The sequence below is a fragment of the Hemitrygon akajei genome, chromosome 8 (assembly GCF_048418815.1).
Source record: "Hemitrygon akajei chromosome 8, sHemAka1.3, whole genome shotgun sequence".
Classification (NCBI taxonomy): domain Eukaryota; kingdom Metazoa; phylum Chordata; class Chondrichthyes; order Myliobatiformes; family Dasyatidae; genus Hemitrygon; species Hemitrygon akajei.
In genome coordinates this window covers 34300918-34318093 of record NC_133131.1, presented here as the reverse complement: position 1 = coordinate 34318093, position 17176 = coordinate 34300918, and the positions used below count along the sequence as shown (strand labels likewise).

The 17176-nt window shown below is 43.4% G+C and overlaps 1 protein-coding gene across 1 annotated transcript in view; it reads left to right on the top strand.

Annotated features, from left to right (window-relative positions):
• nf2b (NF2, moesin-ezrin-radixin like (MERLIN) tumor suppressor b) overlaps nt 1-17176 on the top strand; it is a 61832-nt gene that overhangs the window by 11497 nt on the left and 33159 nt on the right. Inside the window, exons 3-5 of the mRNA XM_073053573.1 lie at nt 5245-5370; nt 6483-6605; nt 11238-11321. Of these exons, the coding sequence (XP_072909674.1) occupies nt 5245-5370; nt 6483-6605; nt 11238-11321 (333 nt within the window). The remainder of the gene's footprint in view (nt 1-5244; nt 5371-6482; nt 6606-11237; nt 11322-17176) is intronic.

The following is a 17176-nucleotide window of genomic DNA, read 5'->3' as shown; positions in this document are numbered from 1 at the left end:
GTAGGAAAAAGAAAAGGGGGGAAAAGGGCCCATTACAGTTAACCCAGTCCAAATGTGCACTTAAGTTACAGCTCAACATGAAATTGTCTTTAACTCGTGCATTGAACCCGCGGTCTGCATGAAAGCACATGCCACCTTCCAAATGTTGTTCAGAATCTACATCGAACAAATGGGCTCCCCCATGGGAATGTTGGTCCTTCCTCCTTGAAGTTGTTCATCTGCACCTGGCACCTTTTGCAACAGGGATGGCATCCTCGGGCATCTTCCCTGCTGTCTTCTCTCAGCTCCCGCCAAAAGACCTTGACCCACACCAGTGTCCCTCACAAAAAATTTCTCTGCCCAGCGTCCTCTAGAACCTACACCCAATTCCACCATCTTGATTGGCTGACACAACATTCCTTAGTTGAGCAACATAGTCACTTAGCTTTAGCTCAAACCCAAACATGCTAAGAGCTGAATAGACTGCTCTTACAAAACTGCTAAAATGAAATACCTACAGAGTAGCAGTAAAAATCTTAACCAGGGCTTTACAGTTACATTTGCCTTCTTCATCATCTACTCAACCTGCAAATTAACCTTTAGGGAATCCTGCATGAGGACTTCCAAGTCCCTTTGCACCTTGGATTTTTGTATTTTCTACCTGTTGATAAAATAGTATACACTTTTGTTGCTTCAATCAAAGTGCATGAATTGAATTGAATGATCTTTATTATCATTATACATAGGTACAATGAAACTCTGGCTTCCTCTCAGGCAATCAAAGTGGTAGATAAAAACAAGACAGTAATAGAAAAACGGTATTAATTAGATAAGTAGCAGAAAATAAGTTACAGCAGCACCAGAATGTCACAGTAATGCACAAAGTGCCATTAGTGCAAGTATTTGAGTCCTTGTGTGTGCTCACAGTTTCAGTCATTGTTCTGTGGGAGTGGTGCGATGGAGGCCACAGCTGTGGTGTTAGAAGCTGTTCCTCAGTCTATTTGTTCTGGTTTTTAGTGTCCTGAACCTTTTGCTGGACGGAAGCGGGTCAAACAGGGAGTGGCTGGGCTGTGTGGTGTCTCTGGTTATGCTGATTGCTTTCCTCCTGAGTCTGCTGCTGGGCCGCCTTCATCACGCCATGCAGGTCTTGTCGCTCAGCGGCTGTGCAGCTAGCATACCACACTGTGGCACAGTTGGTCAGGATGGTTTCAATTGTGCTTCTGTAGAAGTTAAGCAATAGCTTTTGTTAGAGTTTGGCCTGTTTCAGCTTTCTGAGGAAGAAGAGTCTTTGTTGTGCCTTTTTACAAGCATCGAGGTGTTGGTCCATGTCAGCTGCTTTGACAACATAACTCCCAGGAACTATTCAAAATGGCAGATGTATTCCATCTGCCACTTTGCTCATTCTCTTAATCTAAGTCCTTCTGCAGCCTCTCTGCTTCCTCAACACTACCTGGCCCTCCACCTAATATTATCTGCAGACTTGGCCACTAAGCCATCAATTCTATCATTCAAATCATTGATAATAACATTTTAAAAAAAGCAGTTCCAACACTGACCCCTGCAGAACACCAGTAGTCACTGGCAGCCAACCAGAAAAAGCTCTCTTTATTTCCAGTCTTTGTCTCCTGCTAATCAGCTAATCCTCTATCCATGCTAGTATCTTTCCTGTAATACCATGTGCTCGTATCTTGTTAAGCAGCCTCATGTGCAGCACTTTGTCAAAGGCTTTCTGAAAATTCAAGTCCACTGATTCTCCTTTGTCTATCCTGCTTTCTATTTCGTGAATGACTTCCAACAGATTTGTCAGGCAAAGTTCAAAGTACATTTATTATCAAAGTATGTATACTTTATACAACCTTGAGATTCGTCGCCTTACAGGCAGCCATGAAACAAAGAAACCCAATAGAATTAAAAACAAAAGACCATCAAACACCCACTGTGCAGAGAGAGAGAAAAAAAACAAATTGTGCAAACAATAAAAGCAAGCAAACAGCATTCACAAAACCAGGCATCACTTCAGCCCATCCAGAAGTCCACTAGTTGCAAACTGCAGCCTCTATCCAGCACAGATGATCAAACACTGCAGAACAGCGAGCCATATTGGACTGTCCTTTGCCTCTGACCCTGACAGCCTGACCATTTCAATCTGGCCCGTGCTTAAATCATCCAAACTTTGGGTCATTCCTCATTCTTTGCCGCTTTGATACGCGCTTGGGCTCTGCTGCCTCAATTATGCCACTACCCAACCTTTCCAATTTGTTTCGGCTCTTAAATCGATCAAACCTTGGATCTTTTCTCAACTTCGCTTTGCCTTTGCTCCGCCACATCGAATTGCCTCCAAGTCAGCTCCAGCAATTTCAGCCCGACGTGCTGCAACCGTCCTGCCTCTTTGAGACTCCAGCCCACACCACAAAAATGCCAGGACGTACAGGTGATTCAACCGAACTTCGGTAGGGAGGCCACAGGCAACTGTTACAGCGATTGTTTACCAGAAAAAGTATGAATAGCAAAGTATTTATAGTTGCTCTCTTTGTTTCATTGGCCACCAGCAAGTGGTCGCTTAACTTCAGCAGCACCTTCTTAAACAGGAACATTTTTCCCTTCGGGAAACCATGCTGACTGCAGCCTGTTTTATCATGTGTCTCTGAAACTACATCCTTTACAATCGACTCCCAACATCTTGCCAACCACTGAGGTCAGACTAATTGGCCTACAATTCCCTTTCTTCTGCCTTCCTCCTTTCTTAGAGTGGAGTGACATTTGCAATTTTACAGTCCTTTGGAACCATGCCAGAATCCATTGATTCTTGAAAGATCATTATCGATGCCTTCACAATCTTCTTCAGCCACCTCTTTCAGAATCCTGGGGTGTATCCATCTGGTCCAGGTGACTTAGCCACCTTCAGACTATTCAGCTTCCCAAGCACCTTCTTCCTAGTAATAGCAATTGTACTTGCTTCTGTCCCCTGATAATCTTGAACTTTCAGCATATTGCTAGTGTGTTCCACAATAAAGACGGATGCAACATACTTAGTTCATCTGGAATTTCCTTGTCCCCCATTTCAACTTCTCCAGCATCATTTCCCTGTGGTCCAATATCTACTCTCACCTCTCTTTCCGTATATCTAAAAAGCCTTTTGATATCCTCGCTGATATTATTGGCTGTCTTACTTTCATATTTCATCTTTTTCCCTCCCCTTACAGCTTTTTAGTTGCATTCTGCTGGCTTTTAAAAGCTTCCCATTAATTTGTGTTCTATAATATACTCTCTTTTGCATTTGTTTTGACTTTCCTTGTTAGCCCTGGCTGCATCATCCTGCTGTTAGAATACTACTACTTTGGGATGTATCTATCCTGAGCCTTCGAACTTCTCTCAGGAGCTCCAGTCATTGCTGTTCTGCCCTCATCCCTGCTAGTGCCCCCTTCTAATTAACTCTGGCCGGTTCCTCTCTCATGCATCTATAATTCCCTTTACTCCACTATAATACTGATGCATTGACTTTAGCTCCATCCTCTCAAATTGCAGGGTGAAGTCAATCATATTATGATCTCTTATCTCCTAAGGCTTCGTTTACCTTGAGCTTCCTAATCAAATCTGTTTTGTTACAGAACACCCAATTCATAATTGCCTTTTCCTTCATGCTGTCAGCCACCAGCTGCTCTAAAAAGCCATCTCATAGGCATTTTACGAGTTTTCTCTTGGGATCCAGCACCAACTTGATTTTTCCAATCTACCTGCATATTGAAATCCTTCATGACTATCGTAATGTTGCCCTTTTGCTGTGCATTTTCTATTTCCTGTTGTAGTTTATAGCCTGTATCCTGGCTACTGTTCAGAGGCCTGTATCTAACTCCCATGAGGATTTTTTTACCCTTGCAGTTTCTTAACTCTACCCGTAAGGATTTTACAACTTCTGATCCTATATCACCTCTTTCTAAGGATTTGATTTCTTACTGTTTTGCCAATGTAGCCATGTCACCCCTTCTGCTCACCTGTCTGTCCTTTCAATACAATGTGTACCCTTGGATGTTAAGTTCCCAACTGATGTGCTTTCAGTCTTGACTCAGTGATATCCACAACATCATACCTGCCATTCTGTAACTGCACTACAGGATCATTTATCTTATTCCATATACTGTATGCATTCAAATGTAACACATTGAGTCCTGAATTGTCACCCTTTTCATTTTTTTTGACTCCTCTCCCCCCCCCCCCCTTTACATTGCAACTCATCCCATTGACTGCAGTTTTGGCCTATCATCAGCCTTTCCTGGTTAACAGTCTCCTTACGCACTGCCTCTGATTGTAAACCAATTGCTTGTAAAGGTATTGGTCTCCCTTGGGATCAGGTGTAACCTGTGCCTTTTGTATAAGGCATACCTTTCCCAGAAGAGATGTCAATTATCTAAATATCTGAAACCTTGCCCCCTGTACTAGTTCCTTAGACACTCATTTATCTGCCAAATTATCCTATTCATTCTCTCGCAGTTGTGTGCTACAGGCAGCAATCCAGAGGTTACTACCTTGGAGGTCCTGCTTTTCAACTTTCTACCTAACTCCTTAAATTCTCTCTTCAGGACCTCCTCCATTTTACTACCGATGTCATTGGTGGCATAAAGTGCTAAGACATCTGGCTGCTCACTTTCCGCCTGTAAGTAGGTGCTGCTTGATAGTACTGTCGATGACGGCTTCTATAATTGTAAATACATTGATTGTGTCATAAGAGCTGTATTGGATTTGTCTTGCTTTTTGTGAAGAAGGTAGGCCTGGGCAGGTTTTGCATTGTCAGGTAGAAACCAGTCTTGTAGGTGTACTGTAAGAGCCTACCTAGAGGTGCAGCTTCTTGTGGAATGGGGTGGGGGAGAGTTTGTAGCACTTCGCTGTACTTGCAACTCTTTCTTAAAATCTCTCTGAATTGAATTGGCTTCTATGATGGTGTTCTTCAGAGGGAATTGAGATGGATCATCTATTTGGTAGTTCAGTCTGAACATGGTTGGCAGGTGCTTTGGCTAGGTTGTATCATCACTCAGTGATACCAAGTAAGTTAACTTATCTCAGACTTCTTTAAAAAATGAAAGCTATCCTGGTTGTAAAACTTCAGATTCCTTATTCACTAAGCTATTGTGGCTGTCTCAGCCACTTCATCTGTGCATACTGTTGCCAATGTCTAGATTGCCAGGCCAAAAAATACAGGAACAGATAATATTAAACAAGATATTACAAATTCAAGATATTACAAATTTTGTTCATTTTTATGTCTTGCAGGTGAAATGGAAAGGGAAAGACCTCTTTGACTTGGTGTGTAGAACAATTGGATTGCGAGAAACTTGGTTCTTTGGACTGCGATACATGGTAAAGGATACTTCTGCATGGTTAAAAATGGAGAAAAAGGTTTGTATGAAGTTTTTATTTGGTTTAAAAATCTTGTTGTTTGCAGAGATTTTAAATTTGAATGCTTAAAACTATAAACTGTCAAGATTACTTGATAACATTGTAGTATTGATCTCTAAACATATTAATCTGTAAATCTTAAAATGTTATCTGGAACATAATAGAATTTCTATAAATGTTAGAAAAATTGACTGTGTAAAAATTCTGAATTTATAGTTTACAAATATTGAAGAAAAACGTTGCGGATTTGAATGGACCAAATCTCTTTATTGTACCTTAAAAGCGACCAAATAAGGATTAATAGTGAGTTGCACCAGTAAACTGTGTAGCTTGACTTTTGGTGTCCATTGTATCATAGGTTGGAAAGAATTGATAATTTTATGAAAGATACTAATAAAGATAATAAAAGTTGAATGGAAAATTAAGGATGTGTAATGAAAACACAAAATGTGTGAAGCGTTTTTCAGGACTGGTAGCATCTGTGAAGTGATAGAGATGGGGTCAAGTGTGAATCCACTGATCATTCAGAACTGGTTCCATGATATTAATACAGATAATAACTTTTGCCAGTCTTCAAAGTGTCTTTGAAACCTTGTGCTTTGTAAAATAAAAACAATCTTTTTGTAAGTAGTCTTTCAAAACATATTGTCACTTGAAATGAAACTGATACCATTATCAATAATAATGGCTGGTGAAGATGTTCTGGTTATGCATCCTTGTGTCATCTATCTTTAATATCATTGATTTAGTTGATTCATTTGATTTAACTAAAAATAAATATCTTTCCACTTCATAGCTTTCTATTTGGATACATGTATGAAAGGGACCAAGAGTGATTGTATATTTCAACTTCTTTTTTCTTTCTACAAAGCTATGTTTGACTCTATTCTGGTATTCCTGAAAGCTGATATAAATAGTTTCTGATATCTGTGAATGCACAGAATTTCTTTCACAAACCTCTGTCATTCAAGTTGCTATGAAGTAGTGCTATCTTTGAGAAAAACATTTCAGTTATAAGTTTTTTTTATTGTAGATAAATACAGAGATTACCACTGAGTTATGATACTCTCTTTAAATTCATTGGGGATTTGTTTTTGTATCACTACTAACAGGTGTTGGATCAAGAAGTTCCCAAGGAGGATCCGATTACATTTCACTTCCTGGCCAAGTTCTATCCTGAGAAAGTGGAAGAAGAACTTGTCCAAGAAATCACCCAGCACCTTTTCTTCCTGCAGGTATATGTCCATTTTCCTTCTGCAGGTTTTATGTTTTTCCTAATGTAATGCCTGTAAATCCTTGCTTGGTGCATATCAATCAGATGGGTTAATAGGTAACCTTCAATATATACATGATGCTAGAAAGTTTGTGAACCCTGTAGAATTTTCTCTTTCTACGTAAATATGACTAGAATGTGATCAGATCGTCATGAAGTCCTAAAACTAGATAAAGAGAACCCTATTAAATAAATAACACAAAAAGCATATTTGTTCATTTATTTATTGTGAAAAATTATCCAATATTACATATATTTGTTGGAAAAAGTATATGAACCTTTGCTTTCAGTAACTGGTGTGACCTCCTTGTAGAGCAATAACTTCAACCAAATGTTTTTGGTAACCATTGATACATCCTGCACGTCGGCTTGAAGGAATTTTAGGCCATTTCTCCTTGCAAGACTGCTTCAACTCTGGGTTGTTGGTGGGCTTCCTTGCATTAACTGCTTGCTTCAGTCCCTTCCACAGTATTTCTATAGGATTAAGGTCAGGACTTGGCTATTCAAAAAACACAAGTTTTCTACTTTTTAAAACATTCTATTATTGATGTTCTTTTGTCTTTCGGATATTGTCTTGTTACATTATGCAACTTCTATTAAGCGTCAGGTGACGGACTGCTACCTTGGCGTTCTCTTGTAAAATGTCTTGATTCAATTTTGAATTCTTTGTTCCCTCAATGATTGCAAGCTGTCCAGGCCCTGAGGCAGCAAAGCAGCCCCAAACCATGATGCTCTTTCCACCTTGCTTCACAGTTGGGATGAGGTTTTGGTGTTGGTGTGCAATGCCCCTTTTCCTCCAAATATAGCAATGTGCATTTCTGCCAAAAAGTTAAGCTTTTGTCTCATCTGTCCACAGAACATTGTTGCACATCTCAAGTTTTACAACACTTGTGGGACAATGTTTTTTTTTGGAGAGTAGCAGTTTCTTCCATGGTGTCCTTGCATGAACACAATTCTTCAGTGTTTTTTTTTCTTAGTGGATATGTGAACGGAGACTTTAGCAAGTCCTTGAGATTTTTGCAGGTGTTTTTTTTTCCACCTCCTTCAGTATTGCACATTGTGTTCTTGGTGTGATCTTTGCAGGACACCCACTCCTAGGGAGAGTAGCAACAGTACTGAATTTCCTCCATTTTTTGGTCAATTTCTCTTACTGATGATCTCTCAGGTTTTTAGAAATGCTTTTGTGGACTTTTCCAGCTTCATGATCTCTACAATTCTTCTAAGGTCCTCTAAAAATTGTTTTGATCGGAGTATGGTGCACAAACAGATCTCTCTTGAGAAGAGCAGACTCTGTCAGTAACCTGACTTTGTGTGTATGTGTTTTTAAATATATAGGGCAGGGCACCTCTACAACTGTCACCTCTAATTTTATCTCATTGATTGGAACACCTGACTCCAAATAGCTTCTGTAGAAGGCATTATCATAGAGATTCACATACATTTTGCAACAAATGTATGTAATATTGGATCATTTTGCTCAATAAATAAATGAACAAGTATAATGATTTTGTGTTTATTTAATTGGGTACTCTATCTAGTTTAGGACTTGTGAAAATCTGATCACATTTTAGGTCATAATTTATACAGAAATAGAGAAACTTTTACAGGGTTCACAAGCTTTCTATGCCCACTGTGTCAAAGGTCTGTTTTTCTAGCCTGTTTGCAGTCAGTGGTATTGGCGGGGTCCGTGGGCAGCAAGTCTAGGAAATGGGCTACTTCCAGTTGTATCATCTATTCCTGACCGTGTGAAAGCTGAAAAATTAAGCCACAAAGGAATATAGTTTTATTTATTGTGTGCTTAGCAAAGCAGTCATGACCTGAGTGAATGCAAAACCTGTGTACCTGATGGGATTAGAATTGTACATTATTTGGGAAAATCGACTTTTTAAAAAAAAGTTATGAAAGTCTGGTGATTACAACAAGTTGATGAAAATGAAATACTAAATCACGGAAGAGAAAGTTGTGCAATTTTACTGGAACAAGAAAAAGTAAAAGATGAAATAACACCGTTTCAAATTTGCAAAATGATTTGAAAGGCCTCTTCCATTGGAGGAGCCAGTTTGTCTCTGAAATGATTACCAAGTAATGAAGAGAGGGAGTAGACAGCAAAGGAAGAGTCTGTATTGAGAAGATGGCCGTGTTGAAAATAGACTTGAAGGCCAAATGATGGCGAAGATGCAACGTATGAGTAGAGAAGGATGAACTGGAACATAACATGGGTAGTTAAATCAGGAACTGTTAAGAACTAGAAGAGTGGCAAATTGACGATTTGTATTCAGAACTAGCTTGCCCATAGAAGACAGAAAATAGTGGTCGAAGTGAGTTGTTCTATGATTAGTTGTGTTCCACTGGAATCTGTACTGAAGCCTCTTCTGTTTGTGCGATATATACGTTACATGGATGAAAATGTGGGTGGGTTGTTTAGTAAGTTTGTAGAAGATATGAAGGTTGGTAGTGTTGTGGATAGTGTATAGACGACTGGCAAAGAATATGGTGGGACATAGATCAGTTTCAGATGTGTGCGGAGAAATGGCAGATGGAGTTTAACCCAGATAACTGTCAGGCATTGCATCAGAGACAGGTCACTGTTGAGGGTAAGAGTCTTAACGTCATTGAAGAGCAGACGGATCTTGGGATCCAAATTCACAGCTCCCTGAAAGTAGCTACACAGGTTAATAGGGTAGTTAAGAAGGCATATGGCATGTTTGCTTTTATAAGTCAAGGCATTGAGTTCAAAAGTCAGGAAGTTACATAGCAGTAAAATTCTAGTAGGGCTGCATCTGGAGTATTGCATATGGTTCTTGTACGAATGATGTGGAAACAAACAGTCAACGTTGCGGGCTCATAGTCACCACGTTGACTGTTTGTTTCCATGGATGCTGCCTGACCTGCTGAGTTCCTCCAGTGTGTTGTACGTGTTGCTTTGACCCCAGCATCTGCAGTGTACTTTGTGTTTACGATCCTGGTAACCCCCTTTTCTACCCTCTCTGAAGCCTCAACACCCATGCTATAATGGGGTGACCAGAACTGTACTCCAGATGCAGCCTAACTAGAATACTCACCTCATTATAGAGGTGCATAGTAGAGAGCATCCTAAGAAGCTGCATTGCTTGGTATGGAAACTGCACTGTGGCAGACATGAAAGCTCTACAACAGGTGGTCGAAACTGCTCAACGCATCACTGGCACCAGTCTAGCCAGCTATCAGGGACATTTATACCGAAAGGTCCCGGAAAAGGGCCAGTAACATCATGCAGGATCTCACACACCCTGCTTGTGGACTGTTTGTCTACTCCTGTTTAGGGAGGTAACTACGTAGCACCCACGCCAGGACAACCAGACTCCAAAACAGTTACTTTCCCTAAGCAATAAGGCTGATCAACACCTCCACCCACTATCTCCACCACTACTTTATTATTCCCTGTCAGTCATTATGCACAGCCTAACATCGCTTTGTGCATATACAATCAATGTATATAAATGATCTTGTGTATTTAAATTAATTGTGTTTTTTAAATTATTCATCCTTTATCTTTTGTGTTTGTTTTGTGCTGCATCAGATCCTGAGTAACAATTATTTTGTTCTCCTTTTACTTCTGTACAAGAAATGACATTAAAAAATCTTGAATAGGCACTTTTAAGAGATGCATAAATAGGCACATGAATGTGAGGAAACTAGGATATGGACATTGTAAAGGTTGAAGAGATTAGTTGGCCATTTGATTACAAATTTAGTTGGTTCAGTCAAAGGGCCTGTTCCTGTGCTGTACTGTTTAATATGGTAAAACGTTTCAAACATTTAACATTGTTGGTCTGAGGAATAGATTAAACTCTTCTATATATACTAGTCAGAGAAAATTTCCAATCATTCATGTCTGGAAACTTTAAACAGCTGTAAATCAGCTTTGTTGAGGGATGAAAATAAGGGAGGAACAGGGAAATTTGTGAACCACATCATGAGTATAAGGCAAGACATGAATGTTTAGGAGTTGAAAATTGAAGCCACTATAAAATAATGCTTGTGCATGAATAACAATCTATCCAGTAGTATGTCATACAGAGCTTTGTCATTGGGTGATGGAAAGATGTGGTCAGTTTCTGACTGATAATAGGTTCAGCAGAAATTATGATGCCTCCTAGTCAGTCAGGCAATTATGAAGAAAGTAAGAGTAATCATTTGCATCGCTAACAGTGAGGACAGAGTGTGCATCCATCTGCTGACTAAATTTATAGGTTCAACGATGCAAATATTTATAGGCAGTGAATGACAAACAGTAAATGTATATGTGTAAAATTTGCTTATTGACCAGAATAAACCTAATTTTAAACATGTAGCAGTAACACTAATTTAATGATAAATGTTGTTTATATACATCAATTAAGTAAAATATTTTAAAGAAGGACTTTTCCAGTTGGAGGTATGATACTAAACTCTTGTGTTGGCCACATTGGATTCTTCATTCAAAGAAAAATCAGTGAGCCATTTTGTTGCATGTATTTGGCTGATAATATAATTAAAAGCTGGCATGGGATTGCCATTTGCTTCAGGAATTGTATCATAATTTGGATTGAAATATCTTATTCCTTTTGCACAGGTGAAGAAACAGATTTTGGATGAGGAGATTTATTGCTCCCCTGAGGCTTCTGTGCTGCTGGCATCTTATGCTGTTCAAGCAAAGGTTTGGCGTCATAATCTATTAAAAATGTTCTAAGTCCAAGATGAAAATATGTACAGTGGATTCTGGTTAGTTAGCCATCAGCTAATCGGAGCACCCGCATATCTGGGACAACTCTTAGCAAAGTACTAATTGAGGAAATGGCCAGGGTTCCCTTCCTTTATTTGGAGCACTAAATTGGGACAGGAGACTGAAATACAAATACATGGTTGAAAAAAAATGTGTACCATATGTAGTATATTAGGGCTAATGTTAGAGACTATTGAATGGAAAATATGAACTTTCTGCTACCTGATAAATTTTCTGTTCTCTAGTTACACACGTGGTCTTTTCTATCACTTGGTCTCTTCACTGAGACTTGATTACACTTCTTTTGTTCGCTTCTGCTGTAAAGAACAGACTGCAGAGGAGTCCAGCTTTTCTCCAAGTTGCAAGCTGACAGGTTTTTATTGTCATGTTCATTGCCGACGCCCAAATCCAAGTCACTACAGAACTGTGCACTCGACAGATCACAGCTAGTTTCTAAATAACTTCGGTCACATGCACTTGTGTGGCCGTTACACACTGCACTGTGCTTGGAGCCCAATTTTTAAATAGCATCAGTTGCGTCTGTTTGTGTTGTTACCATTTGGATTGATGGCTGTTGTTTCAAAAAGCTGTGATTTTTGATAATTTTCGTTATTTTCACTTAAAATTCAGATCCTTGCCAAAATTTGACACTAGCTGGGGGGCAAGCCCCTACTGGACCAAATTTTAAAAAAAACTTGAGTTAGTGACTAAACATGAATCCAGGAAATTTATTGTTGGATTACAACACTACTTCATGCAGAAAGGCAATGAAGGCAGTCCATTATCTACATTAGGTGTCTGTGCTGATTTTGTTCATTTACAGTCAGTCAAAAGAACGTGGCAGCATACAATGGATGAATTCCTCTGATAACTATTAGGAGGTAAGATGGTTTTATAGTACTGTAGTTGCATTGTTAGTGTTCTAATTTGTTCTGTAATTCATTTAAGAGCATAATTTGTTACTCAGTTAAACAGTAGTTTGACTGTAACTTTTAAAGTATTTCCATGAAACTTTGGCTAATTGGAGTAGCGTATAATTGGACCAGAATGTACTGGTCCCAATTAATCAGAATCCACTGTATTTCACATCAGCCTTCCTACTGCTTTTGTGTTTCTTCAAAGATTAATGTACCTGTGACAAAGCCCTAGATGGAGTAACTTATGTAGCATTTTCTTGATAAAAGTTGGAGAGCAATGCCTTGAGCATCAGTAAGTACTTTAATGTAAAGATTGGTTGTTAACTGAGCTTTGTTAACCTAAAGCTCCTTAAAGAAGCATAGAATGCTGGGAATTTTTGGACAAGAGCTGCCATTGTCTGCCCTGCACTCTGAATTCCGTTCCTCAGTCTTTCCCTTCATGACCTTCCTGTACCAGTTGCTTTCCTGAATTCTGTATTAAGTTAGATTTTTGTAGAAACAAGTTTCCTAAATCCCCCCCTGAGTAACAAAATGGGTTCTTGCCTGTGGTAAACTATGTATACCTGTCTGGACATGCCCCTCTGCTGACTGCTCCTGTGGCTCCTCCCACAGACCCCTGTATAAAGGCAATTGGAGGCACTGCTCCTCCCTCACTCTCCAGGATGTCGTGGTCTCTTTTGCTGCTAATAAAAGCCTATCGTTCACCTCCTGTCTCTGAGAGTTATTGATGGTGCATCAATTTTATTAGCAGCAATTTAAAAACATGGAGAGCATTTTACGACCAGACAGATTGGATCTCGACCCACAATCCCAGGAAGCCGGCGACGCTTTCAAACTCTGGCTAGCATGCTTCGAATTGTACCTGGAGGAGATTCATGTGACCGACCCTGCCACAAAGCGCAGGGTTCTCCTCTCCAGAGTCAGTGCAAGGGACTACTCCATGATCAGAGACCAAATGGACTACCAGGATGCGATGGATGCCCTCAAAAGACAATACCGGTGGCCGGTGAACACCGTCTACGCAAGACATCGCTTAGCGACACGGCAGCAACAGGCCAGAGAGTTGAGCGCTGAGTTTGTCCGGGCCCTACAGACACTTGTGCGGGCCTGCGACTGCAGGGGACTGACGGCGGAACAGCATGCGGAGCTGCTAGTAAGAGACACCTTCGTTACGGGGATCAGGTCAGTGTACGTACGCCAGCGACTGCTAGAACACGCCGATCTTACCTTACATTCGGCGATCGAGCTGGCTGATGCGCTGGAGGCCGCTCTGCACAACGCTGACGCTGTCCAGGCGCGCGATCTCCCGCCGGCCCCATGGATGCTGCAGACCCCGCAACCCGCTGGCGAATCGACCTCGGCTGCTGCCAGTCGCAAATCCGCGCAGTGTTACTTCTGCGGACTTGAAAAGCACCCCCGAAAATGCTGCCCGGCCCGAGAAGCTATCTGCTCCAGCTGCGGAAAGAAGGGCCACTTCGCCAAGGCCTGTAAGTCCGAACCAGGAGCAGGGTCGAGCACCGCCGTGTGCAAGGCGTGGGGGCGGCCATCTTGGTTGCCGCCATCTTGCCCCGCCTCCGACCCACGGGTGTTTACTGGGCACCAAGACGGCGATTCAACTCTGGCCTCTGTGACCCTCGACCAAAGCGCTCCACACCAGCTCGCAAGGTCAATGATGGACATCCTGGTGGAGGGGCACAGGACTAGCTGCCTGTTTGACACGGGCAGCTCTGAGAGTTTTATTCACCCGGACACAGTGCAACGCTGCGGACTCGTGACACAGCCAGTAAACCAGAAGGTCACCATGGCTTCTGGATCGCATTCCACAGACATCGGGGGGGGTTGTGTAGCGACATTGGTGGTGCCGGGCACAGAATATCGGGACTTTGCGTTACTGGTCATGCCTCAACTGTGTGCCCCTGTGCTATTGGGGCTCGACTTCCAGAGCCACCTGAAAAGTGTGACAATGGAGTATGACGGGCCCCTCCCACCAATCACTGTCAGAAATCCTCAGTTTTGTGGGACTTCATCATATACCCCGCTACTGACCACACACACACACCGACCCACACATCCCACCCAGCACCATGCCGACAGCCGCGCTACTGACACCACTTGCAGCCTCTCCACCCTCAAGATCCCTCTCCCACCACTGTTTGCCAACCTGACCCCTGACTGTAAACCTGTGGCAACTAAAAGCAGGAGGTACAGCGCGGGGGACAGGGCCTTCATTAAGTCGGAGGTGCAGTGGCTGCTCAGGGAGGGGATCATTGAGCCAAGCACAAATCCTTGGAGGGCCCAGGTGGTTGTTGTTCGGACCGGGCAGAAAAATAGGATGGTTGTGGACTATAGCCAGACCATCAATAGGTTCACGCAGCTTGACGCGTACCCCCTACCCCGCATCGCAGATATGGTTAATCAGGTAGCTCAGTACAAGATGTACTCGACCATAGACCTGAAATCCGCTTACCATCAGCTCCCCATCGGCCCAGAGGACCGCCCCTACACCGCCTTTGAGGCGGGCGGCAGGCTCTATCACTTCCTGCGCATCCCCTTCGGTGTCACGAATGGTGTCTCTGTCTTCCAGAGGGAAATGGACCGGATGGTGGACCAGTGCCAACTGAAGGCCACGTTCCCATATCTGGATAACATCGCCATCTGCGGTCACGACTGGCAGGATCATGACACCAACCTCCAATGATTTTTCCAAGCGGCCAAAGCTCTTAACCTTACCTATAACAGGGACAAGTGTGTGTTCGGAACCACCCGGCTTGCTATCCTTGGGTATGTCATGGAGAGCGGGTTCATTGGCCCAGACCCTGACCATATGCGCCCCCTGTTAGAACTCCCTCTTCCCACCACCCTCCGAGCCCTCAAACGGTGCCTGGGCTTCTTTTCCTATTACGCCCAATGGGTCCCTCACTACGCAGACAAGGCCCGCCCCCTGGTCAAGTCCACCACATTTTCCCTCTCAGCCGCGGCCTGCGCGGCCTTCAGCCGCATTAAAGGGACACTGCCAAAGCAACAATGCATGCAGTGGACGAGGCCATTCCCTTCCAAGTAGAGAGTGACGCCTCCGACTTCGCGCTGCTGTTACCCTCAATCAGACAGGAAGGCCGGTAGCATTCTTCTCTCGTACCCTTCAAGGCCCTGAAATTTGGCACTCTGCGGTGGAGAAAGAAGCCCAGGCCACAGTGGAAGCTATTAGGCACTGGAGGCACTATCTCACCGGCAAAAGGTTCACCTTGCTGACCGACCAGCGCTCAGTTGTGTTCATATTTAGCAACCAACAGTGGGGCAAAATCAAAAGTGATAAAATTTTGTGGTGGAGAATAGAACTCTCCACCTACAACTATGATATCCTGTACTGGCCTGGAAGGCTCAATGAGCCCCCTGATGCCCTATCCCGGGGAGTGTGTGCCAGCGCGCAGCTCGACCGGCTATATGCCCTCCATGCGGATCTTTGCCACCCAGGGAGTCACACGACTTTACCATTTCGTGAAAGCCCGGAACCTGCCTTAATCCCTTGAGGAAATCAGGACGATGACCAGGGACTGTCAAGTCTGCGCTGAGTGCAAACCGCACTTCTACCGTCCTGAAAAGGCACAACTGATCAAGGCCACTCGCCCCTTTGAGCGACTGAGTGTCAACTTTAAGGGCCCCCTTCCCTCCACCGACCGCAATGTCTACTTTCTCAACACAATCGACGAGTACTCGTAGTTCCCCTTTGCCGTCCCCTGCCCCGATACCACTGCCACGTCCGTCATAAAAGCCCTGCGCCAGCTCTTCACTCTGTTCGGATAGTCCTGCTATATCCACAGTGATAGAGGGTCCTCATTTATGAGTGACGAGCTGCGCCAGTACCTGCTGGCTAGGGGCATTGTTACTAGTAGGACCACGAGCTATAATCCCTGGGGAAGTGGACAGGTGGAGAGGGAGAATGCCACTGTGTGGAAGGCCACACTCTTAGCCCTTAGGTCAAAGGGATTGCCGGTCTCTCGCTGGCAGGAGGTCCTCCCCGAGGCGCTCTACTCCATCCGCTCCCTGTTATGCATGTCCACCGATGCCACCCCTCATGAGCGACTCTTTTCTTTTCCCAGGAAGTCTGCCACTGGGACCACCCTACCGGCTTAGCTGATGTCCCCAGGGCCAGTGCTGCTCCGGAAACATGCGAGGAGCAATAAATACTCCCCGATGGTCGAGAGGGTTCACCTACTTCATGCAAATCCCCAGTATGCCTACGTGGTCTTACCTGATGGGCGGGAGGACACGGTCTCTGTCCGCGACCTGGCGCTCGCAGGAGCACCAGACCCCTACCCCGAACACTCCACGGTGACTATGAACCCCGTACCCACTGATGTATATACCCACGAGACACCGCGCACACCAAGCCCTACACAGACTCCTCACAACACTCCCATACCGGGCGCCTCGCACACGCATGAGGGATTACTGACGCCTAACGGGCTGGCACCTCAAGTCAGGCCAGCACAACCACCGTCACCGGTGCAATCACCACCGGTGCTACGTAGATCGCAGCGACAGACTCGACCGCCTGATAGACTTAACCTGTAACTATACTTGTAAGAAACTTTGCCCCGTGGGGACTCTCATTTAAAACAAAGGGGGGGGGGGGTGAATGTGGTAAACTATGTATACCTGTCTGGACATGCCCCTCTGCTGACTGCTCCTGTGGCTGCTCCCACAGACCCCTGTATAAAGGTGATTGGAGGCACTGCTCCTCCCTCAGTCTCCAGGATGTCGTGGTCTCTTTTGCTGCTAATAAAAGCCTATCGTTCACCTCCCGTCTCTGAGAGTTATTGATGGTGCAATGCCTTTGTTCTGCTTTTCTGTTATTCCTATTAAATACTTCCC